This window comes from Dermochelys coriacea, chromosome 2 (genome assembly GCF_009764565.3).
Source record: "Dermochelys coriacea isolate rDerCor1 chromosome 2, rDerCor1.pri.v4, whole genome shotgun sequence".
NCBI classification, from domain to species: Eukaryota; Metazoa; Chordata; order Testudines; family Dermochelyidae; genus Dermochelys; species Dermochelys coriacea.
The window spans coordinates 197,825,519-197,852,412 of NC_050069.1; the positions used below are offsets into that span (position 1 = coordinate 197,825,519).

The 26,894-nt window shown below is 42.8% G+C and overlaps 1 protein-coding gene across 7 annotated transcripts in view; it reads right to left on the reverse strand.

The window, feature by feature from the left end:
* CMC1 (C-X9-C motif containing 1) overlaps positions 1 to 25,992 on the reverse strand; it is a 72,819-nt gene extending 46,827 nt beyond the window's left edge. Inside the window, exons 1-3 of one of the 7 annotated variants that reach the window (XM_043508999.1) lie at positions 25,535 to 25,663; positions 8,827 to 8,835; positions 6,227 to 6,310 (exon numbers count right to left, since the gene is read on the reverse strand). In XM_043508999.1, coding sequence (XP_043364934.1) covers positions 6,227 to 6,310; positions 8,827 to 8,835; positions 25,535 to 25,559 — 118 coding nt within the window. In that variant the 5' untranslated portion in view covers positions 25,560 to 25,663. Of the gene's footprint in view, positions 1 to 6,226; positions 6,312 to 8,826; positions 8,836 to 25,534 lie in introns of those variants that run through there. The other 6 variants (XR_006279310.1, XM_038392735.2, XM_038392738.2 and 3 more) reach the window with 6 other exon arrangements.
* Between the last annotated feature and the right edge of the window lie 902 nt (positions 25,993 to 26,894).

Below are 26,894 nucleotides of genomic sequence, written 5' to 3' on the forward strand. Positions count from 1 at the left end.
CCTTGGGGAAGTTTTAACCTAAGCTGGTAAAAGTAAGCTTAGGAGGTTTTCATGCATTTGTCCCCTAGAGTTCAGAGTGGAGAAGAAACCTTGACAGCCCCCCATAGAAAATATTAATTTAAAATAGATTATATTTGTTTTGCTTAATGATGAGTATGAAAATACACCTCTTCTAACATTTTGTTTTACGACTTATGAAGGCAAGAAAGTAAAGAAGGAGCTGCTGTATGTACTACAGGAGCTCTGAATCTATACTGCGGGGGAAAGGGTCCTATTTGTAATTGCAGCTTTGCCTTATTTTACATAGAGCAAATTCTCCAAAATCATCTCCTCTCTGGTTTGTCCCCAACACTCAAGATTAACTTACAAAAAAAACCCCCACACAATGCAAAGCAGCTCCTATTTGAAATATTCTGTTTATCCCTCTTTGGGAAGAGCATATTAAAAATCACCCCATGACAACAGTTCATGAGTGAAACACAAACATACTGAATTACTATATTGACGGCAGGGAGTTGTGGGGGTGTGAGAGTATCATCAATTGTACTTTAACAGGGTTTGAAAAGTTTTTACTTTGAGCTCTCACTTTCTCTTTCTGTGACACTTTTCTTCATTTCCAGAGAGAAATCCTGGCATATTCAGAACCTACCCATTACATGATCCCACTTCCCTTTGGCACATACTCTCAGTTCCTCTCTTGTTCGCAGAACTTGGGTTCTTCTTGCACTTCTTAGCGCATCCCTCCCCTTTTCCCTATAATTCCAAAACACATGCAGAGTAGCTTCTCAAGTTAGGGGTTTGGCCAAACTGACAGAGGGAGAGGCCTGTGCCAGTTCCTTTCCTTCACTGTTTTCTTCACAGCTGCCATGCTCTATTAAAGGAACCTCTTTACTTTGAAAGGGACATCACTTCAGAAAGTATTGTCCTGTTGTTTTGATCGACTGGACTCCAGAGAAGCTATTATTCCAAGAGTGGCCACATATCCTCTGCCATGATCCTCCATGTCCTAAAGCAATGCTATATTTCTGCTGATGTGTCCATATATTTGTAGCACTAGTGCAGGTTCTCAGAGTTCACTCTTAGTATATAGGATATGCAAGAAAGAGTGGCTGTGCATGCTTTGGGTTTTTTTGGTTTTTTAAGATATCCATTACCCTATTCATTTCTTATATTCTAATGTTTACTTCTCTCCCCCTAATCAGACCGGGCTACTTCTCCACCAGCATAGTTGGATAAGTTGTGTGTAACCTCTCTCTAACTCATGGGTCCCCAAGGCTCCTCGCAGAATGCATTCTTCTTTGGATCTCCTCCTAGATAATTCCTTCTTGTTATAGAACTTGATGACAGACAGTGAGCTCTCTATTCAGATCCATTCTCTCTCGCTCTCTCACTCATGCCAGATGTACTGTATATCAAAGCTATGCTCAGGCTCTGTGGGGGGGGTCCCTGGACCCCCTCCCTCCCAGGTCTCATGGTCTGTCATTTATCCCCTCTTTTCCCCGCAGTTTGCTGAGTTTGCGGAATCTCTCCACAGGCTACCACCCACAAGCCAGGGTTTGGCTCCTGTTCTTCTCTTCCCTTTGCAAGGGGAGAAGGTCTGGCTGGAACAAGGACCAGCCTCTCAGGCAGCCCCTAGAGAATCAAGTTCTAAGGGTTCAGTCTCGCATAGTCTATTGCCCCTTCATGGGGTTTACCTTCTACCCCTCTTCTTGGGGCCACATATTGCCATCGGTCAGGGCAGCTTCGGCAGCAGTGCGTCTCACGGTTGTCCCCTCCTCAACTGGACTCCCTCTGTTGTCAGCATTCCTGAGCGGAGCAACCTTCTTCCTGTTCACTACCCCTTCTGGTGGTAAGTTTCCCTGTTTTAAGCTCCTTCCCCTCCAGGCTGAGCAAGCTTTGTAGGTGTGTCTCATTAGCATGGAACAGGCCCAGCAGAGCTTGATAGCCTCTTTCATACCAGGGTGAGGGAGTGTCCCTTCACAGGCTCCCATAAACAGGGTGGATAAAAATCAATGATTTAAAAAAAAAATATTTTTTTTTTTATTTAAAATCAGGTTTTTTTGATAAACTGCTTTTTGACAAAAAACGATCTAGTTTTATTTAAGATATCTTTGAGCTATAATGTATCTCATCATGGAATAGGGATTATAAAAATTCTAATTCTATAGTATGAGACAATATATTCATGTCATGTTTAAGAAAAGATTTGTAAATGAGTTCCAATAGTTCATGGATTAGGGACCCAATCTTATGGGGTTCCAGGGGCTTCTGCATGGATTATTTAGGTTAATATTTCTATCTACGTAATGGAATTCAGTGCTCAGTTTAGAAGACACCATCAGAGATGCTTAGTTTTGCAGTTCTCAAACTGTGGATTTGTGTCTCCAGAGATAACATGCTTGTTAACAGCAAAAAATGTTTTAAATAAACAAATAATATAGAGAGTTGAGAAATAACAGATTTCAACCCTATTGACCCTCTGCAAATTTGTGTACAGAGTCAATCCCTTACCTCTCTCTAAAAGAACAAAGTTTCAAAAAGTTCAATAATAGAAGATTGTTGGGGGTAGAATATATCAGGACAAGGAGAAGAAGTCTGGACATAAATTGAGAAGGGAGTGACAGGCAGTAGAAACAAAAGTGAAATTGTTTGAGCAGCATATTCCAGAAGTCTTGAGGTCTTTCTGAGTGTATCCTTCATTGATTTTGAGATCTACCATACCATTCTCTCACTAGAAGGAAAAACCTATAATGAAAGCAGGCCATAAAAGAGACCCAGTTTGGGAATAAGAACCATTCCAGAAATATATGTCTATTGATGATGTTTTAAAGAAAGTCACACCATGGAAGTCACTTAAGCACTTGGATTCAGAGATTTTTAGCAGCAGTATCTTATTCTGCTGGTATAGAAAGAATATTTTCTTCCTTTGGACAAATTCATTCCAAATTGAGAAATCGTTTGGGACCTGAAAAAGCAGGAAAGCTTGTTTTTCTTTTCCAGATTATGAACAAACAGGAAAATGAAGGTGAAGATGACTGAGTTAGCTGCAGAAGCCAATATTTTAAGTTTGTCATGTTGACTTGGCTGACACAGTCAATTTAATTTTTTTTTAAATATTTAAACTATTTTAGTTAAACAATTTTAACAAAAAAAAACCTTTTCTAAAAAACTTGAATGTTTAACTACATTCAAAAATTCATATGCTTGTTTTGTTAAAATATTATATGTTTACTGTTGAAGAAAAAAATCCAGAAGCCATAACATTGTTGTTTTAGTTAAATAGAACAATTTAAATGTCTGCCTGGTGATGTTCTCCTCCTAATACAGCATGGCGAGAAAATCCTCCAAATATTAATGATTAACCTGTTGAACTGGGGATAGTTCACCTCCCAATGACTTCATAATGTACCATTGGTAAATGAAATGACCATTCATTTTCTGATATAGCTGTAAAACTAATCTGAAAAGTTTTCAGAATAAATTACTTTAAAAATGTATAGTGTGTACCTTCTAAAAATGAAACCTACATCTGAGTTGTGAAGAATATGTATTAAAGGTTATAACAACCAATAAGAATGCACTTTTATGTAGAAATCCATGATTAAATTGAGTCTTCCTGACTAGTGATTTAAATCAAATCCACCCTACCCATAAAGAAAGTCTTTTCTCATTGAAGATCTGCTTGCTCTTTTGACTTTCTCTACTTAGCTTGAGGTAAACTAGGCTATCATTCAGACACTTCACAAAAGCATTCCAAGCTCAGGCTTCCTGATTCTTAACTACTACTTAATACTACTAGTCTACCATTGGGATATATCCCAGTTAAATTTGGACAGACTTGTTGACTGTGTCCCACTCTATATCCTTACAATTCCTGGAAGAGAAAATTAATCAATTTCAAAATATTTAGCAAAAGAAATAATTAGAAAAATTTGCTTTATAACTATTAGCCAATGTTACCACTCAAAAATATTTGTCATAGAAAAATAAATCCAACTGTTAGCATGAGAAAATCTCTCTCCCTCTCTCATGCCTGCCAAAACTTAATTTTTCCAAGGCACATGGAAAGTAGAGAACATCTGCAAGAAACATTCTTTTAAACAGAGGTATGTAATAATTTTATTAAGATAATGTTAAGTAAAAAGAAAACGGTACAGAGTTCAAGCACAGAAGTTTCTGGTTATCAGGGAATAAGCTACAGATTATCAAGGGGGGTGAAATCCGGTTTAGGAACGGGTGGCGTAGGGAATACATAATCTGTAATATCCCCGATTGGGGGTGTCAAGGTTCCTTCCCCACTCTGAACTTTAGGGTACAGATGTGGGGACCTCCATGAAAACCTCCTAAGCTTACTTTTACCAGCTTAGGTTAAAACTTCCCCAAGGTACAAACTATTTTACCCTTGGACTTCCGCTACCACCACCAAACGTCTCACCGGGTTTATTTTTTGAGAAAGAGTTGTTTGGAAACGTCTTTCCCCCCAAAAATCCTCACCAAAACCTTGCACCACCCTGACTGTGGAAGGCTTCATAAAAATCCTCACCAATTTGCATAGGTGACTACAGACCCAACCTTTGGATCTTAAGAACAATGAAAAAAGCACTCAATTTCTTACAAGAAGAATTTTAATATAAGAAAAGGTAAAAAGAATCACCTCTGTAAAATCAGGATGGTAAATACCTTACAGGGTAATTAGATTCAAAACAGAGAATCCCTCTAGGCAAAACCTTAAGTTACAAGAAAGACACAAAGACAAGAATATTCATTCTATTCAGCACAGTCTAATTTCTGAGCCATTTAAAGAAATCAATCTCACGCATATCTAGCTAGATCACTTACTAAATTCTAAGACTCCATTCCCGTTCTGTCCCCAACAAAAGCATCATACCCTTAGTTTCTCGCTCCCTCCAGCTTTGAAAGTATCTTGTCTCCTCATTGGTCATTGTGGTCATGTGCCAGTGAGGTTATCCTAGCTTCTTAAGCCTTTACAGGTGAAAGGATTTTTCCTCTGGCCAGGAGGGATTTTAAAGGTGTTTACCCTTCCCTTTATATTTATGACACGGGGTAAAAGTTTAACGGGTCAAAGTACAGATATTGAGATATGGGGGTATGTTGTCCATATAATGGCTATGTTCAGGTGTGGAATACAATGAGCGGATACGATGATGAGGCTGGATCTACCCTCATTTGGTGGGATTTAATGTTCAGTGAGTTTATGGTTCCAGTTCATATGGTCCAATGGAAAAAGTCTCTCAATCCCTTTCCCATAGTTAATGCACGATGTTGTACTGGCTCAGACCTCCTGGTACTCTCGGTGGCCGGTGATGTGTTCGATGTAGATGTCCCCGGACCATCGGATTGTGTCCGAAACCCTGAGGCGCTGCATGAGTTGTGCGTAGTGTCGACCAACCCCACAGGTCCCACAGCACTTGCTCGTTGCAGGCTTCCCAAGTGCCCAGGGCTCCGACGATCAGAGCATCCATCTGCACCTCGTAGCCCTTCGCTCTCAGGGTGTCTGCCAGGGTGGTGTATTTTTCGAGCTTCTGAGCTCGGGCATCATAGAAGGCCGGGGTCCTGTTCTCAAAGGGGACCGTGATGTCGACGAGGATGATCTTTTTCTGGGCCTCGTCAGTGACTACCACGTCAGGTCACAACGGGCTGTCAGTACCGGGGATGGCACAGTTTACAGCAACCTCCCCCAGGCGCGGTGCGATGGCTTTCACCAGGCGGTTCTGAATGGCGTTGTGGCGCAGCTGCCAGGCTCTGGAGTGGGGCTTGCAGCTGCACAGGACGTGGGGCAGGGTCTCATTGGAGTAGCCGCACTTCCTGCAATGCTTGTCTCAGTTCCCGTGACGGACGGCTCCAGTCAGGAAGCCCCCTTGTAAACCGATTACATGTGGGAATTCCACTTTCACTAAAGGAATGTGAAGAGACTGTTTTGGGGAAGTTACTGCTGTTGTTTTCCTCTTCCATCACACCCTCTAGACAAAGACTTGGAAAGATTTCCCTCAGCCTAACTCAGCTTCTATCCAAGTGCCTTGTTACAACATTATGTTGGTAAAGAGTTTACATTGTAAATCAACTAAAGCCAGTCTGACATTTTGTAAGCTACAATATTGGTCTCTAAGCAAATGGATGAGAAGCAAATCATACGTAATAATTCATTGAATATTTGACTGAGATGAAGGATTAAATTCAGGTCGTCCGATAAATATTTCGGTCTTACCTTGCACTTTATCTGAACATCGTTCTCTGGCCTTCTCTCTCATCATTTTTGGAATTAACACATCTTTTTCTACATGTCTCAGCTCTGCAAGAGAGCAAAAACATTGCTATGTTTCAAGGAAAGCCATATTTCAATTTGCGGAAACAATGTAACACTGTTTATAGATGACACACTAAATCTGGCACAAAATCAAAAGAATAGTGAGGTAAGAGAAGCACATGAAGATATTAAAATCAAGAGGCAAGCAAGTGTGATTATCACAAAAGATGCAAAGTTCTATCAGCTACAAATATGAATATTATCTGACTTTTTGTTTTGGTATTATTCACTGTGCATAAGGAACCAGAAACAACTGCTGGTAAGGCTGGTGTCTGTTTCTTATTAGCTAGCTTGTCAATATGATCCGGACATAAACTGCACAGTAGTTAAGAAAAAAAAAATAGTAAACTGAAACAAAACATTATTTTCTTTTACTTCCACATTTCATCATTATGCATATTCTGTATTTTTCACTCAGGTTCATTGAGAGTGGAGAAATGTAACACACACACTCAAGCACAACTTTAAACTGTGTTTTAGTTTACTATGTTTACTCTTCTAATAATGTTAGTTTTCTAAACAGACTATTTCACCTAAAATCTCCTTTTCTGGATTAATTTAAATCAATAGAAATAAATACAAATGACCGGAACTCAATGTTTAAAATACTGTCCTAGTTCTTATTTAACTCTCTTTGATGATGGAATTCAGATCTCCAAGTAAAAATAGCATTTCGGACCGTTATTAATTCAACATACACCGTTTAGTAATACTATACTCCTTTTCATCCCCAAATTGAAAAAAAAGACATTAAGATTCATCTAACAAGCAGAGAGACATTCTTCAATCTTTGAGTGACTTTAACTGAAAGATTTGTCAAGAACAGCCTACTGTCCACCATGGTTCTACAGACCATCCTAGTCTGTCTCCTTCAATGCACACTTCTGAATCTGCATAGATTATTTTTCAGAACACCAGAACTCCCCAGATCTGCTCATACTCCATCTGATTTAGAATATATACCATATATACTCGTTTATAAGCCGAATTTTTTTTTTTTAGTAAAAAAGGGAAGCATCAGAGAAGGGGGTCGGCTTATGAACAGGTATAGAGTGGGAGAGGAAGGACACAGACCCTCTTCCCAAAAGAGAGGGCAAGGAGAAACAACACACCCAGCAGAGCCAGAAGGGAAGAGGTGGGGCCAGAGTCCCTCTGCTTCTGGCCACGCTGCTCTCTCTCAAGTCTCCGAAGTAGCTGCAACTCCGGGGCTGGCACGCTGCGGCTGCACCGCCCAGCCACAGCCCACCAGAACACGCTGCCGGAGCAACTCCAGCTAGGCCAGAGACATCCTCCCCTGGCCCGCCTCAAAAAAAACTTCCCGCACCATTTACTGTCCCAGCCCATCAGGGTAAGCAGCTGGCAGGCCAGGACAGTTTGTTTACTTAGGTTTACCTCCGTGCCTGCGGATGCTCAAGGTAAACAAACCATCTCTACCAGCCAGCAGCTTAGAGCCAAAGTTTGCTGAAGTGAAATAATGAGGTATTCAAGAATAGGCATCCTTGATCAAACATTATATTATATTGATTTTCAAATATCAACTAATTTGCGAGTTATAGCACAATAAAGGAGCCCCGGGTGCACTAGCTCACTACCCATCCACACTGGCAAGGCATGTAGAGCGCTCTGACACCGCAGCTACAGCACTCCTGGTACTCCACCTCGGCAAGTGGAATAATGTTTGCTGTGCCCCCGCTGGAGCGCTGTGGCGCCAGTGTGGACGCCCTAGACCTACAGTGCGCTCTGATCCGCCTCCAGAAGTGTCCCACAATGACTGTGCTAGCCACTCTGGTCATCACTTTGAACTCTACTGCCCTCAGGTGACCAACCGTCAGACCCGCCCTTTAGATTCTCTAGGGATTTTGAAAAAATCCCTTCCTGTTTGCTCAGCCAGGCATGGAATGCTCTCAGCGAATCTTTCCAGGCCTCCATGTGCCAGGCGAGCCCCAGTATGGAGCAATGGCGAGTTGCTGGACCTCATCAGTGTTTGGGGGGAGGAGGCTGTCCAGTCCCAATTGCACTGCAGCCATTGAAATTACGATCCCTTTGGACAGATATCAAGGGACATGATGGAAAGAGCCCATAACCGGGACGCACTGCAGTGCAGGACTAAAGTGAAGAAGCTGCGGAATGTCTACCGCAAAGCCCACGAAGCAAACCTCCACTCCGGTGCTGTCCACACGACCTGCCGTTTCTACAAAGAGCTGGACGCGATACTTCGGGGCAACCCCATCTCCACTCCGGGGATCATCGTGGACACTTCAGAGCCCAGTGCAACAAGGCAGGAGGAGGAGGAGAAGGAGAAGGAAGACCAGCAGCAAAGCGGGAGCGAGTACGCTGAGGCGGAGGAAGACACCCCGGAATTCTTAGATTCATGCAGCCAGGAGTTGTTCTCAAGCCAGGAGAAAGGTAGCCAGTTGCGGTGGCCGGTGCTTGGGGAAGGACAAACACTAGAGGAGCTTCCCAGTAAGCGGCTTTTATTTTGGGAAGGAAATTATTCGGTGCAGGCTCCTAGGGCGAGGAGGGTTAGGGCTGAATGCGTGCCTAGATGTGGAACAGGGCGTTGATGTGCTCTGTCACATTGCGGTAATCAGCCTCAGTGATCTCTTCAAAGGTCTCATCCAGAACTCGGGCAATGCGCTTGCCCAGGTTTCTCGGGAGAGCCACTGTGGTCCTTGTCCCAGTCAGGCTAACTTGTCCGTGCCACTGTGCCGTGAGGGGCGGGGGGACCATTGCTGCACACAGGCAAGCTGCATATGGGCCAGGACGGAAGCCGCATTGCAGTAAAAGACCTCCCTTGCTTCCCAGGTCACCCTCAGCAGCAAGATATCTTCCAGGACGAACTCCTGTGGAAAATGTGGGGAGAGTGTTCAGGATTGGGCCCCCTGCAGCTGTTGGCTCTCCCCAAGGCACAGAAACCCAGAGGACAGTACAGCTGCGAAACAATCAGTCACGCTTGACCCTGTGCTTACTCACCATTTTGGGGCTCCCGTGCGTTACATGCGCTCACTTTGGGATAGGCAAATTATGCTATTGTGTAGACTGTGCATGCCCTTAACTACAGGGCAATCATTGCTCTGTCTGGTGTGAACAATGCTGCCTTTGTTAAGTGTTGCATTTTGCCTTTACAGATGTAACCTTGAGATATCAGCCGTCCGTGTTATCACCGGCCGAAAGACTCCAAAGAATCTGAAAGAGGCCACGTAGAAGCAAGGAAGACATGTTGCATGAAGTGATGCAGCGTTCAAGTAATGAAAATCAAAAAGTGCAGAAGTGGCGGGAGAGTGAAAGGAGGGTTCGCCAGCAGAATGCGGATCGTCGGCAACAAAGCATGGAGCGGCTGCTCAGAAACATGGAGCACCAAGCGGACTCCATACAGGCGCTCGTAGCAATGCAGGCGGAACACTACCGCGCCCTCCCACCCGCAGCCCTTGTCCCAAACTCTTTCCCTTGTGCTCCCACGTCACCTCCAACCCACTTTCCCCAACATCCCTGTTCTTACCGCCACCAGCTGCCTTCAACACCTGTAGCTTCACCACCCAACCCCGAAAACTATGACCGTTACCCACTGCACTCAACCCTCATCACCATGCAGCATAGCCATCCTGAACTGCAGCACTCATTGCACAGCACTCCAGATAGGACATACGCAAATCTGAGATTGTACCATTCCCCAACCCCTTGCCCCTTCTGTTTCAGGCAGTTGTGTCTCTTTTCAATAAATGGCTTTTTTGGCTTTGAAAACATTCTTTATTATTGCATAAAAGTAAAAGATGCCTTAGCTCAGGAAAGAAACAGGCACTGCAAGTCAGCGTAGCAAACACAGATTCCTACTAACATTAGGAATTGCATTTTACTCCCATGCAGGGCACCAGACATTACCAGTGGCTTTCAGCCTCAAATTGCTCCCTAATCCTTGCAGCCCCTCTAACAGACTTGCTCTCTGGCTGTTCAAATTCAGCCTCCAGGTGTTAAACCTCAGAGTTCCATGCCTGAGTGAATCTTTCTCCCTTCCCTTCACAAATGTTATGGAGGGTACAGCACGCAGATATAATTGCGGGGATGCTGTCATCAGCCAGGTCCAGCTTCCCATACAGAGCGTGCCAGCAGCCCTTTAAACGGCCAAAAGCACACTCCACAGTCATTCTGCACCAACTCAACCTGTTGTTGAACCGCTCCCTGCTGCTGTCAAGGCTCCCTGTGTAGGGTTTCATGAGCCATAACATTAAAGGGTACGTGGGGTCTCCAAGGATCACAATGGGCATTTTGACTTCCTCTACGGTCATCTTCTGGTCTGGGAAAAAAGCCCCGGCTTCCAGCTTCCTGAACAGGCCAGTGTTCCCAAAGATGCGTGTCATTCACCTTTCCAGGCCAGCCTGTGTTAATGTCAATGAAATGCCCACAGTGATCCACAAGCGCCTGGAGAACCATAGAAAAATACCCCTTCCGATTAACATACTCAGAGGCTAGGTGGGCTGGTGCCAGATTTGGAATATGTGTGCCATCTATCCCCCCTCCACAGTTAGGGAAACCCATTTGCGCAAAGCCAGCCACAATGTCATGCACGTTACCCAGAGTCACGGTTTTGCTGAGCAGGATGCAATTAATGGCCCTGCAAACTTGCATCAACACGATTCCAACGGTTGACTTCCCCACTCCAAACTGGTTAGCGACCGATCGGTAGGTGTCTGGAGTTGCCAGATTCCAGATAGCAATAGTCACCCGCTTCTCCACCGTCAGGGCAGCTCTCAATCTCGTGTCCTTGCACCACAAGGTAGGGGCGAGCTCCTCACACAGTCCCATGAGAGTAGTTTTTCTCATCCGAAAGTTCTGCAGCCACGGCACGTCATTCCAGACTTGCATGACGACGTGATCCCACCATGCAGTGCTTGTTTCCCCGAGGCCAAAAGCCATTCCATGGTGGTGAGCATGTCCGTGAATGCCAGAAGCAATCTCGTGTCATATGCATTACTCAAGTCTGAGCCCTCACTGTCACTTTGGATCAAAAGGAGTAACTCGACTGCCAAAGTGACGTGCTGGGGAGACTCATCAGCATACTCCTCAACGGTTCAGGCTCCATTCCCACAGACTGAAAGTGAAGACAGAGCATGCAGTACAAAAAAAGTTGAAAGATGGCGCCAAATGTGGATGGAAGCAAAGGGAATGCTGGGATGCAAACTGATGCATCACGGGGTGTTGGGACAGGATCCAGAATGCCCCGTACTCTCCACCCCCTTTCCACAAGCCACCGAGCCAGACTGGGAAGAGGTGCTCTGTGGGATAGCTGCCCATAATGCACCGCTCCCAATGCCGCTCCAAGTGCCGCAAATGTGGCCATGCCAGTGTGCTTGCAGCTGTCAGTGTGGACAGACTGCAGTGCTTTCCCTACTGCGCTCTACAAAGACGGGTTTAACTCCCAGCACCCTACATCTGCAAGTGTAGCCATGCCTTCAGATAGAATCCTTGGTTACTTTGTAGATTAAAGGGCAATAGAGAGATCAACATTTGTCAAAAGCTCCCCTCTCATTCCTATCTTACCATCTCTTGAAGTTTGCTAACACCATGAGGTTACAGAGTACTGAATTTGTGATATTACTGTGGGAATTTGACAATAAAACAGGATTATAATATAGCAATATACAGAATCAAAGATAAAGACAAAAAGAAAAGGAGTACTTGTGGCACCTTAGAGACTAACAAATTTATTAGAGCATAAGCTTTCGTGAGCTACAGCTATGAGGGGGGAGCTTTTGACAAATGTTGATCTCTCTATTGCCCTTTAATCTACAAAGTAACCAAGGATTCTATCTGAGGGCATGGCTACACTTGCAGATGTAGAGTGCTGGGAGTTAAACCCGTCTTTGAAGAGCGCAGTAGGGAAAGCACTGCAGTCTGTCCACACTGACAACTGCAAGCACACTGGCATGGCCACATTTGTGGCACTTGGAGCAGCATTGGGAGCGGTGCATTATGGGCAGCTATAGCTGTAGCTCACGAAAGCTTATGCTCTAATAAATTTGTTAGTCTCTAAGGTGCCACAAGTACTCCTTTTCTTTTTGCGAATACAGACTAACACGGCTGCTACTCTGAAAGATAAAGACAGTTATCCTTTTGCTCAAAAAGCACTCTTACCTTGGAGTTCTAGGGCAGGCATTAAAACAAACCCCGAAACAACCTTCTACAAAGGTGAAGAGAGGAGTGAAAAACCCTTATTTAGATTTGAGTCTATGTTCTAGTTTTCATGACAAAGATCACCATTACAGCTAATATTTTAGCTAAATCAGTATTCTCAATTTTAACTTTGTTTCGTATACCAGCATTATTATTCTTTATAGAGCCCATTTATAATGTTACTCACTACAAAAGTGATATTTACATACCATGAGAAATCATATTGGTCTTGTCTACATGGGAAGTTATTCTGGAATACCTATTGGTGATTAACTACTCTACTTTGGAAGTGGATTTAGCTAATTCAGTGTAAGGCACTCTTATTCTATAATACGAGCATCCACTCATGGAATTAATCGTAAATTAACTATTCATTATTAATTCATGTCATATTATTCCAATTAACTTTCATGTGTAGACAAGGCTCAACCAATCAAAATCTATCAATGTAACATTTGGCTGCTGGATAAAGTATACATGAAGCAACATAGCCCTTTTCAGCATCTTTTGCAAAAAATATGACCAAGTCAGTTAGTGCTGAGAATGGTACTATGATTTGATAGCAACTTGTAAATAGCTATATAAATGCAAAACAATGGAGAATCAAGGCCCAGTGTCTCAAATTTGAGTAAAATCAGTAACTTGAAGCATTATGGGAAAACTTCTATAGACATCAATAGCTCCAAAATTTCACCCTAGGAGAACAAGTATTCCCTACAAGCTTTCTAAGTCTTTTTTCTCTCTCTCCCTTTCCCTCCCTTTAAAAAAAAAAAACTCAAAACTCCTTTTTTCCCCTATAGGCCATAGGAAAGCTAAATGGTCTAATTAGGATTCCCCAAATGAAATTTAACACAGCAGCAAACATGGAGGAGATAATGACCACTAAGGACCACTTTTGTTACCTGGCTTTGCTCCATGTAATATTTTGAACAGCCAGCAATCAAATTAATTGTTAAATATTCTTGTTACACACTACATTCAAACCCTATAACTTTAATACAATGACCACAGTTACGTAGAGTATGCTGCAAATGAATGAAAAGAGGAAAAGGAAAATCCTAAAATCATTACTACATGAGATCAAAGAATCACTAAAAATCTATAGATTCAATCTTTAAATAGAACTACAGTAAAACACACACACAGGCTTGAGTTATTAAGCCAAAGACATAGGACAAACCAATGAACATAGCTGCTGTATTTTAACTGACTACGAAATGTACCAACTAATGATGGGTATGTTAGTGTTATTCGCCCTCCTTTTTAGGACATGATCCCTACATAACAGTCCTTCATTCTGTTAGGATTTGGCTTCTCTCGATTACATAACTTATTCTCTTGGTATTATCCATTTCAAAGTCAACCTGACGTTAAACTGCAGTTTCCATATTTTTAAGTTCCATGGACATATTGCACAAAGACAGTTAAATCACTTGTCTGTGCTCTCTCCAAACAAAAACCTAAGGCCTTATCTACACACAATTTGAGCACCCATTTAAGTAAATCTGCAGACCAAGCAGGTCCCCACACTACATCCACACTACAGCTGGGATCGATGCTCTGAGATCAATCCACAGGCGTTCTATTTAGCGGGTCGAGTGAAGATCCGCCAGATCGACAGCAGATCGCTTTCCAGTCGACCCCTGTACTCTACCCCCAATGAGAAGAGTAAGGTAAGTTGACGGGAGAGTTTCTCCTGTCAACCCCCAGTAGTAACTCGACCTAAGATACATCGACTCCAGCTACGTTATATACGTAGCTGGAGTCGTGTAGCACAGGTCAACTTACCGTGGTAGTATAGACATAGCCCTAGATCTGGAGGCTCTTTATCCAAAATTAGAGAGTGTCTGCACCAAGGGGTTGCATTGATTTACCTACATCAATTTAGTTTTGGTGTTCAAATTGAGTGTATACCAAGGATGACCTAAGTTAGAGTATAAAGGTAGAAAAGGTGGCAGTTTAAAGTATCTGAGACAACACACCTAATTAATATTTTGTAACAGGGTCTAAGAGAAAAGACTGTCATAACAATTACACTTGAAAAACTGTTTTTACTCAAAAGCATAGTTCATTCACGTTATTCCAATCTTATTCACATTATGTCATAATACTTGGACAGGGCTATATCCGCAAAAGGACCTATATGCCTAATTAACACTTTAGGCACCTAAATCCAACACTGAGATCCTCAAAACTCTATTCATCTGCCACCTAACCATAGAGGTGCCTAAAGTCCTGAGGTGTCAAAATTTCCACTGTTAAAAGTCTCCTAGGCGCCTATGTTTCTGACAGGCATGCACACCACTGCCTCTCTCATTCCTAAGCTCCAGAAGGGTCTTCAAACCAGACATTCAGTAACTTTACAAATGTCATACAGCAAGTCAGTGGCAGAGCTAGACATACAACACAGACCTCTGTCTCCAGTTCTACCCCATTATATAGTACACCCTCCAACACAGTAAACCTATTGGGGCAGATCCTGAGCTGGTATAAGGTGTCCTAAATCAACTATGATAATTTACACCAGTTGAGGATCTGCCCCAATATGTGATGCAGTATGCACTTCTAGAGAGGTTAGTGACCTAAAGGTAACACTAACCACTTCAGTATCAAGTAAGATAGCAGTTAAGAACAATAAAAATCAGTTGAACAATGCTTAAAAAAATATTCACTTGATATATAATGTAAATAGCTTTTCCACTTCAAGTCTGACAAATACAATAAAAAGAAAGACCAAGATCACAATCTATCACACAGAATAGCCAGCAATAACTACAGTGAGCTTTACCATCAAAAAGGTTATGTTCTCTGAGATCACTTCATTTCCACTCCTTTCACCTCTTCCCCCACACTGTAGCCATTCTCTACGTCTTGTTTACTCAGAAGACAATTAACATCCAGCCAATGAAAGTCAGTAACAACTGCTGCCATGTATGAAATGCAGGACTTCATAAGGGGATACCTGAAGGTAGAGTCACAACCCATGCTGTCAAGTCCCCAATGCCTTTTGCCATTTCCAACAGTATTACACCTTCCCAAAGAAAACACTCACTATTCTGCAAGTTCACTGTTCAGCACTGAGAGTCAGACATCACATTTTATTCTAAGAAGTTCATTACAGAACAGTCCATTCGTAACTATGTTATGACAACATATTATTGTTTTGCATTACAGGTTTCCTTTGAAAAGGGACATGGGAAATCCCACAATAGTGTAAATGAAACAAACTGCAGCAAGCTAACCATATGTACTCAGAAATTAAGAAAACTAATACCAGAGCTTCAAAAACAGGGTGAGTGGCACCATTGGCTCCTTCACCTGAGGGAAACTGTGTGGCAGGAGCTATTGGCTTCTTTCAACAGAGTAACCAAGTACTACTACTTCACCTAGAGAGATGGTAAGAGAAAGAGAGGAGAGAGCAAGGGCATAAAAGTAGAGAGGTAAACAAAAGAAGGGAGACAAAAAAAAACAAAGTGAATGTGTAGAGGGGAGAAAGGAGACATAAAAACTGTCGCCTAGACTGGAAGAGAATACAATATAAGGAATTAAAGGAAGGGATCAAAGGGGGGAAAGCAGATGTATTGTTGAATCAGGGACTAACTTTATTCAGCAAAACACCTAAGCAGGCACATAACTTTCTTCACAGAAGAAAAGCTGTCAGTTTTGTCAAATCTCATTGCTTGAAACAATTCTCTTGTCATATGCACAAGACAACATTTATAATAATCTTCTGTGGTTGATTAAAAGCCTCAGCTGCAAAAGCTATTTATTGCCTTGGATGGCAAAGAGCCATAGCCATTTGGTTTAACGGTTTGCATTATTTTTATGGGGGGGGGGGACAGGAAATAGATACAGCAACAAAAACCAGAGTATCAGGACTAAATTCTAGAAAAGAATAGAAACCACAAGGAATTCACAAAACATGGAGTACTGGTAACATCCCCTGCCCTTCCTCCTCACAGAAGCCAGAAAGCGATGTAGGAAAGAATACTGTAGAGGGGACCTTTGCAATAGTCAGGAGGCTCTTGAGAGGGGAAGAAGAGACCAAAAAAAGTTTTCTTTTTGCTTCTAGCAGCTAATATAGAGGGGACTGTCACATTTATTAGACAACTACTACTAGCCAAAGGCTGTTATGACAATGAAGACCCTACTAAAACAGCATCCTGATAAACAACAGTACCCTCCTCCATTTCATGGCTGCTGTGGGTTGCATCGGAGCAACTCACCACGGTGTGGTCCCTGGACCTTGCTGGTAGCCTCCAAACCTACTACTGCCTTTCTTAGCAACCTCCAGCTGGAAGGGTTTTGGGGGTGGAAGAGAAGGTGTGTTATTGAAAATACACCCTATTAATTGTCGTCTTCTTCCTAATTAGTTAAAACTGGCTTCATGAGCTGCTGTTGAAGTAACCTCACATCTTTCTTTCCTTTGCTCCTATAAAGGACAAATGAGAGGAAAATATTGATCCATTTATGCAAGTATTTATATGGTCTTAATTACTAGAGTATCAAAGGGTAAAAGTGGGGGTTGGGGGAAGAAGGAAGAGGGGGGAAATTCTAACAATACTGATTTCTCTCTCTCACTCACAAGGAAACTTGGAGTTCACAGTATCAGCCAAAAATGGCTGACAAAGATAAACAGAATGGAGAAAAAGTCAATTAATCTCTAGGAGGAAACAAGAGGACCAGAGAGGTGTTTTGAATATTTTAGATGACTTTGTATCATGGTAAGAGGAATGAGGAAAGAGAAGGCCAGTGTTGACAACTGTCATGATTTTATCATGAGTCATAATATTTGAGGCTTTTCTTGAAGCCCCAGTTCCTGGACTCATTTGATGATGTGCAAATTTCAGCTTTCATTTTTTAAAAATACGTAAGTTTCTAATATTTGGGGTTGCAGAGAAAAGCTTGATAACATGAACCCTAAAATGTTCAAAAAGCAATAAGGATAATAAAGAAACCCACCATTATTTGTTTTAAAAATCTGTTTTTATGTCAATTTCATTATTTTTTTGGGACCTGGGTCAGGATTGCTGAATGCCTGGGCTTGGCAATACTGTAGCACAAAGGTAAGTGACACTGTTTCCACACCTTTCCATTCCCTGATTCCTATCAGCAGGCATCCAAGATGTACATCTGCCAGTAGTTAGTTTTCCAGAGGACAAGAATCATAGAATATCAGAGTTGGAAGGGACCTCAGGAGATCATCTAGTCCAACCCCCTGCTCAAAGCAGGACCAATCCCCAATTTTTGCCCCAAATGGCCCCCTCAGGGATTGAACTCACAACCCTGGGTTTAGCAAGCTAATGCTCAAACCACTGAGCTATCCCTCCCCCCTAAAGCTGCATCCAATTCTTGCAGCCATCCAAGGAGCAAAGCAAGCTAAACAGGTTAATTACAAAGCAACAGACTTTAAAAACATCTGCATTAAAAGAAATAAGATCCATTTTCCTGATTACTTGTAGGTTACAAACAAAAATGGAAAAATTCCCCATAAACGCGCATCACATTTTAAACTCTAGATTATAAAGCTGGGAGGAAGGGCTTGCCTTCATCTTCCTCCCACTCCATTTCCCTTAACTGATACGTACGTGTGTGTGTGTGTGTACACACACAAGTGTGAGAGATTTTATATATAAGAATACATAGTATATACAGCATTTAAAATGATTATAAAATATAGTAATTACTTTAAGTTAAAATTGTTCTGTTTTTAGCCGAGTTACACAAGCTTTTTAGATAAATTTTTGCTTTTGCATAATTTGAAAATTGACTCAGTCACAATAATTCCTGAATCATAAGACTCAAAATTAAGTTTGAGCTTTGTTTGCTGTTTTTTTAACCACTGTTACTATGTTTTAGTTATAAATCTTTTAATACATGGTTTATGGATAAAAGTGATAGTACAATGTTAAATACAGACATACTAGTGGGTACTTCCTTCCTATTCTATTTTTATTAGAACACAATCTGCATTAACAACATATTTAAATTTGAGGGGAGGGGATTTTAAAGCTATCAAAGAACTCAGATTTCTTTTAATATTCTCATTACAATGTTTTTGAATGTACAAGGATGAGTACGTCCTTGCTATCCCTCCAGGGAAATAATGCGTTCCTCCAAAATTCTAATCTCCTGCTTACTATTTTATCCCTATAGTCTTAAAATTACCAATTTGTGTGTCAGATTTTATGTTGGAGAATTTACCATGTTTAATTGTTTTAAAACTTTGCGGGGAGGGGAACTGCACGATGGTGTTATGAAATTATAATTTTCATATAATTATATGTGTGTATATACACACACACACAATATTAGTTATGATTTAAAAACATGTAAATTGTTGCATTAAAAAATCTCTGCTACTGATAGTAATTAGTATTGTGAAAAATGGGGTACAACAGATTTTTTTAAATGAATAATGTTGAACAGATTACACAGATTCTTAAAGATACAGAATATGAAGATGACTTTTTCAATGTTAGGATTTTTTTCACCCCACAACAGATAATCATTAAAAATCATTTATGTTGAATGAACATTAGTTGAATACACAGTGGACACACGAGGCCCCAATCCTACAGCCTGTACCCACAGAGAGCCACATCGAAGTCAGATAGGATCCACATGGGTGCAAAGGTGCTCCCATGTGCTGTCGGTTGCAAGGCTGGGGCCTTTGACCCCAATTCTGCAATGAACTCTACCTACAGTCCCACTGAAAGCGGTGGGGCTCCATTGAGTGCTGAGGTCTACTTGTGAAGAACTCATTGCAGAATTGGGATCTTAGGATCTGATTCTGCAGACATTTACTAAGTGAGCAACTTCAGGCACGTGAGTAATCCTATGGAGTTCATAAGGCTCACTTGTGTATAAATGTTTGCAGGATTGGGCTCCTAAGTAGCTTGCTCTTTACTCATGAAATTGTGTTTTTATATTTTTAGGTAATAAAATCATCAAAATGAACAGTAAATTTGACATGAAAACCCTGAAATCCTAATTAAACAACAATTGTAAACAGTCTGCAGTTGCTCTTTACAGCTGTATATTTAAGTTTTTCTTAAAACCGATGGTAGTATATATCTTTGTATTTAAAAAGTTACAGATTTTGAGATTTCTCTATCCTATATTCACATCAATTCAAATTAAGATAGAGTACAAGGATGACAACACCAGGGAAAATTTCTGAAGCTCTAACTTCTCACCATTCTATCATCACCTCGAAGTCAATTTTCACCTTTTTCACTGGCTGAATTTGTTATCTTACATTTTGCTTTGGGGCTCGTGTTCTTGCAATATGGCAGTACTGGATTATAAGAATACTGACAAGCATGTTTGCTAGTAATCCACAATGGCTACACTGCAGTAAGTCAGAAATCAGTTTCAGCAATACTATAACAAAAGAAATAGAAAGGCAGACAAGGCAAAGTGCCATATTTTTGTTAATTATGGGGGTTTCAAATACCCAGGTATCTGCTTAATAACAAAATACAGCCAAACATACTTCAAAGAAGACAACTTTATGATCCAGAGAGTAGAGAACTGCCATATCTGAAGCCACTCTCTATTTACTTCTTATTAATTGTGAGGAAATAATTAAAGGCCTCATCCTGCAAACACTTACTACACAGCATAATGGTTACTACTGTGAGTAGTCCCATCTGATCAGGTTAATCAATAGCTGTTCTAGGCTGATGGAGTTGCTCAGATCTGTCAGGTCAGGGCTCCCTCGAAGGCTAAGGAGAGGTGATGGGGAGGGTCAAGTGGCTGGCTGAAATTTGTATGAACAGCCTGGAAAAAGACTGCCCCTCCAGCCTAACAGCCGCACATATGGCAGGGAACCTATAGGGAGGAACAGGTCTCCACCATGTAATTCCACTCTCACACTGCCTTCTTGGTCCCTGTACTCTTCTTTCCTCCATGAGGAGCAGAGATAGGGAGCCGTGAGACAGGCTGGACAGCAGGACCATGGAGTACACTGGGACCAGAAATAAACCTCAAATGCTAACAAATCTATCAAATGAGGCAGTACCCTGTGGAAAAAAAACAAATCTTTAATTACATGATCATATACTATCATAATGCATATTCACAAGGGGATAGAATTAAGGTAGCACGGGCAACTTAATTCTGACATTTGCTAACTTTTGTCTTTGTAACTTAAAATTCTTTTAACATATTTTGTGTTATACGTATGACACAGACACACTCTCTACGTAGGTGATATTACAGTCAAAAGATATACATAAATACAATAGCAAGAATAAAATGACAGCATCAGTGCAGATTATTGAGCAGGGGGTTGGACTAGATGATCTCCTGAGGTCCCTTCCAACTCTGATATTCTATGATTCTATGATTAGATCCCAGGTGCAACACTATTTAACATTCCTGAAGTCAAACCTGAACATTTCAGCTTCTCTTGCCAAAACAGCAGTCCCAAGAGTAACATCCCTCTTACCCATATACCCTCGATATATTTGCCAGAGTTATTATTGCATTTATTAGGTCATCACCACCCCCAGATGAGAAATTCTTGGCAGAACATGGTATTTAGAACTCCCCAAACACAAGACAATGGTCTCATAGTGCAGCTGAAAATATGAATGAGATGCTCTACGTCCTAAGTATGACAGCATAATTGGAAAAAAAAGGAGATATTCAAATCATATGAATTAATTGGTGTACATAAAACAGTTTACATGCCTGCTAGGAGCAGAACAGCTTCAACAGACAACCTGGAATACAGCCTTTTAAATCAGTGACTAACTCTTCAAGAGATGCTATATGTTTATGAAAAACAAAGGAAACAGGAACAAAATGAGAATGTAGCATAAAATTAACATCACTGTGAAAAGCAAAAACAAACAGCATCTGGATAAACAGAAAAACTAACTTGCAAGAAACAGAAACCAAACAATTTAATGGCATCAGCACTAAATAAGAAATATAAATAAAATAGGGATTAGGATTGTTAGATTAGGTCTCACCACACAATAAATCCGATCCGTGTAATGTTGTATGAACCTCATTCCTAACATACATAATTATTTATGATTAATGCCATTTATTTTATTGGTGGCTTTTATTGATGACTTTTTAATCCATATTCCAAATACCTTTTTGTACAAAGAAATCCTGTCTGAAGAACTATTTGAGTGCTAGGCCCTTCAATTTAAGTCCAAAATCTCAAGGATGCTTTCTTTTTTTAAAACAGTTTTGTCACGAATCTATTTCTTTCAAGATCCAGTAAAATGCTGCTTAATGAGAGAGCCCCCCTACTGCATATTCTTTCACAGCATAGATAAGGAGTGCTGTGCATGCATTTAGAAAATTAAGAGCAAGGAAGCGAGTACAGAGGAACCCGACCCTGTTATTTCTGCCGAGAAACAAGAGACAGGCCTAAGAGGGGAAATTCTTAGCTATGTGCCTAACTAGCTCACACTTTGCTTTGCTTGCACCTACACAGTCTTCCATTTGCACTACAGCACAACCACCTTGAATAGCCAGTTACAAGCCGCCCCCCCCCCAATTAAAAATCAAGGCTGCCCACAGTAAATATATGCATACACATGTAATATAGTTTTGAGCATTTAAACACACTTGGTTGTGACCGTCCCGCTCTTCACATATTGCTATCTTATTTCCCAGGGCAGTGCCGAAAACAGTCCATGAAACACCACCCCACCTAATCAAAACCATCCCTTCCAGCAGGTTCCCAACCCTACCACCCCACTGCAAGGCAGTGGTCCTGAGCTCCTCCCTCCCAGTCTGGTAAGTGGAGAAGGGGGTGGCAGCACGGCAGGGGCTTGTGAGCCACATTTAATGGTAAAAGAGCGATGTGTGGCCCGTGAGCCACAGTTTGGCCACCCCTGTACTAGAGTGTTGCAACCAGCCCGCTACAAATCAGATTTTGTAAGTGTATAATGAGAAACTGAGTCCCTAAAAGGAGACTTGCTAACAGAACCTAATACTGAAGTGCAGCACGACCATCAACAAAGCCAAGAGGCTCCCTTGAAAAAATTCTGTGTAAGCAGATCTGTGTAAGCAGATCATTGAATTGAGGAAAAAATGGCAATGATATTCTTTCAAGCTCTGCATACAAAACAAACTGCACCCATAGAAGTCATCAAAGTGAGATGTCACTCACAACAGATTATGCAGTTCAAAAATATGATTGTGCTGCAATTGTAGCTCTAATGGGCTCAAGCTTTTCTCCCCCTCAGAGGGGCTCCAATACATCTGTGGGCTCTGCTGGGCAAGTTAGACTTAGTTTCTTCTTAATTCAGGAAAACAATATGCAGTGATATAGGCAGATCACAACCACTACTTGTGGCACTAAAACGAGACATTGCTCATTAAAACATTCCTCCCCTTTTTTACATGAAAAATTAAATAATTAAACTATGTTGACATTTAAAGTACCACACTGGGATCTGAGTTAACACAGAAATAAAGGGGCAGTTCACACCTCTCACAGCTATTGCTCCAGTCTCTTTGCAAACTCACAGAGATATTTCTGCTCTGGTTATATCTGGTTCACATTCTGAGGTTCTCTTCACAACCTAACAGTGACTGAAGGCTTGCCCATGCTTCCTGCAGTTTGGACTACAGGGGCGCGAACAGCAGTGTGGGCCAAAGTGCTGCACCATAACTTCCCCATGGGGATGAGAACTAGACTTTCTAGTTCACGTTAACACAGTCCTCTTCAAACAGGACTGCATTAATACGAAGTAGAAACCTTTTAATTCACACCGAGTGTCCACACAGGGGAGTTCCACCACAGCACTTTAGTCCACATTGCTATTCACACCCCTATAGTCCAAACTGCAGAGTAGTGTAGACGTAGCCTGAGTTTTATTTTAAAAAAATGAAAGCAGAGATACTGGAAAACAAAATAGCAATATACTGAGAGATAGCAATATGCAATGACACTGCATAACAGCTGAATCCAAGGCCTGGCCTCATACAGCATAGCAATTCCCCAACTGCATCCTGAGGAGTTCTAAAACGTGTTTCATTGCCATCCAATCTGTGTAACAGTAGAATAAGGACAGATCGAATGCAGGTTTTTATTACTGATGAATGCAAAGAACAAACAATTTTATTAACCTAACAATGAAGATACAGTTGTATATCACCATTTTCATTGATTCTTCATTTTAAAAATGATGTGGCTATGTATATAAATAGCAGTGGAGTGCTTCCGAATGCTAACTCCTGGAGCTGCCCTTGTTTCACATACATCGACCATATCATAGTTGAAACTGAGCCAGCAACAATTCTTAAACATGGGCATTGCTACCAAGTTTCTAAAGCATTTTCTTTGATCAATGTGTGGCAAAGGTTTTTTTTTTTTTTGAGCATTACTCTACCAAGAAACATTACCACCACCAAGAAGAGGACAGCAATTTGTATAACATGTTCTTAAAACCCATTTACACAGTGCTTTCTGCCGAGTTTAAACTTGATTTATAGCTGTGTGTTTACCAAAAGTAGGGCATGGAAAGTCAGACTTCTAGCAAGAACTATGAATTCTGTTGCATGGACAAGACCTTAGGGCTACACAGGAAATGTTGCCAGTTAAGCTAGGTCTACATTACAGACTTCTCCCAGCACAGTTACATCAGTCAGGGCAGGGTGTGAAGAGGTGTGATTCCTGACCAACACAGCTGTGCCGATAGTCATTCCTACTGAAAACACAGCTATACCAGCAATGATACACTTTTATCAGTATAGCTTATTTTACTTGTGGGGGGTGGCCTTACTATACAGTACAAAGTGTAGATTTGCTGGTTTAGCTTTGTCTACTCTAGGACTGCTCTGCCAGTATAATAAGCCAATATATACCACACACACGATATGCTGGTAAAGCACTCCTAATGTAGGCATGGCTTTATATGGATATAGTTAAACCAATATAGTTATGCCAAAATAAAACCTTGTGTGAAAGTTATTACAGGATAAGAAATGGGTTTTTGTTTGTTTATCTTAAAACCCTTCCGAAGCAATATAAACTCAACTAGGAAAAGGCCCTCTTATGCCAGAATAAGAGCATACACATGGGGGTTTATTATGGTATAACTATATTGGTTTAAATATAATATAGGTTTAAATTAATACCTTAACTTGCATCAACATAATGTTCCTGTGTAGACAAGCACTTAGTCATAAGCTGTGTTTACCCTCACATTTCCCAGTATCCCTGCTTCTGGTGGGAGCAATGGGAATGATAATGTAGACTGGATGATGACATTTCAGCCACCTAGCCAACGAACCCTGCCCAAAGCTGGTTTATACAGTACATTAGATTAGATTAAGATTAGATTAAGAGGCAGGCAGCTGCCAGCACCTTGTCTACACTAAAACTTGACCCCAGTTACAGCGACCAGAGAGCAAGTGTGAAAAATCGGCTGGGGGGGGGGGGGGAAGAATAGGCAAAATAATCCCCAAATATCAGGACTGTCCCTAGAAGACTGGGACATCTGGTCACAGTAACCCCAGTTGTTATTGTTGGCAGTAGCAAGTGAACGTGTAGCAGAGGGGAAAGCAGTAGGGGAGTCGCAAGCCGGTATCAGGAGGTCATGCCAGAGCTACCTTCCCCACATTTCTAGGTTGGGGAGGGGGCTCCTGCTGCAGAACAGGTTGAGAATCACAGGTCTAGTATAACCAGGGTCTACGACAGCATCGAAATCCCAGGCGGGGGCGGGGGGAGGTATGGAGCAAGCTCATACCAGCACCCAGCTTGGGCCACATGGCCCCAGGGCGGGGCAAACAGCAGGGTTACTGTCCCTCCCCAGGGCGACCTTCAGCGTGACCTTTAAAGCCAGCGGGCAGCACCGCAGGCCAGCCTACCTGCACGTTTCCCTCCCACCCCCCGACCCGCGCAGGGGGTTTCCCAGTGCCCACAGCACAGCTTGGGGCGGTGCGAGCGGAGCGGCAGGGGCGGGCGGAGGACGAGGCGGCAGCGACAGGCGCTTGCTGCTCCTACTACTGGCGCCCCGCACCAGGAAAGGGAAGGGGGGGGGGGAATGCGGCCGCCCCTACCTGCTGTGCCCGGGGCAGGCTCCATAGGGGGGGCGTCTCACTACAGCCGCCGCCGCCACCACAACATAACCCCTCCCGAGAGGTCACGCTCTGTGCGCAGGCGCAGAAGACTACGCGAAGACGTGGGTAGGCCGCCGAGGAGGCGGCGGGGGGGAGGGGGAGAGGAGGGTGCAAGCGCGCGGGCCCGTAGAACGAGTTGGAGGGCGGAAGACAACCGGCCTCCAGCGGCGGCGCCAACAGAGCCGAGCAGCCCGCGAGAGAAAGGCGGCGGGTAGAAGCACGCGCCCTGGCCGGGGGAGGGGGGAGAGAGAGAGCGCGCGCGCGCCGCCACCTGGCTGGTGAGAAGAGGGCAAGCGCCGGCAGGCAACCGAGGCGCGAGAAGCGGGGGGGGGCGCGTGCTGGGAGGAGGCAGGCGGCGCCCACAGCCCGGCGGTTGCTGTGCTCGGCTTAGGGGGACTCAGCCCCTTCGGAAGCCCGCCCAGTCCGAATCAGTAAAGTACAAGGGACTTGTGGCCTCGGTGTTGCCTTGGGGCGGGGTGTCTCTGAATAGCGTCCGGGCGTTAAAGAGCTGATCCCACTGCTGACACCAGTTCACAGTCCGACCGCGGGCAAGTCACTTATTTAGCCTCTCTCTGCCTCAGCACCCCATCTGTACCGCAGGCATAATAACACAGCTACTGTTGTAATAATAATATAATACAATAACACAGCTAGAGGGAGTTACTGAAGTGTGTTTAACTATTACCACTTATGACTAATCTGTGTTTAAAGGATGCCCTCAAATGCATGCCCCTGAGCACAAAGGCCTGGGAGCACCCTCCCTGTTGTTATTTAATGCCTGTACTGTTTGGGGTCCCACTGTGCTAAGCATTGGTCTCTCAATGAAAAGAGAAAGGATCAGGGAGTTTACAATTTAAGGATACGCTGAGCCTTGGATGCACAGATGATGACAAGGAAACAGAGAAAATCAATATACAGTAACTCCCCACTTAACGTCTTCTCCCTTAATGTTGTTTCAGTCTTACGTCCCCTGCTCCATTATAGAACATGCTCCATTTAAAGTTGCGCAATGCTTCGCTATAATGTCGTTTGGCTGCCTGCTTTGTCCACAGCTGGCAGCCATCCTATCAGTTCCCCTTTGCCTCCTACACAATGCCTCCAGCCTGCTGGCTGACCCTGCGGATCAGCGCCTTCGCCCGCCTCCTGCCCGCGGCAGTCAGCTGGCTTGCGGTGTTCAGGAGGGAGGGGGGAGAAGCGAGGACGTGGCGGCAGGCTTCCCCTGCCTCCCGAGCGCCGCAAACCAGCTGATTGCTGCAGGCAGGGGAGGGAGAGGGGAGGCTGCACACCAAGTCCTCGTTCC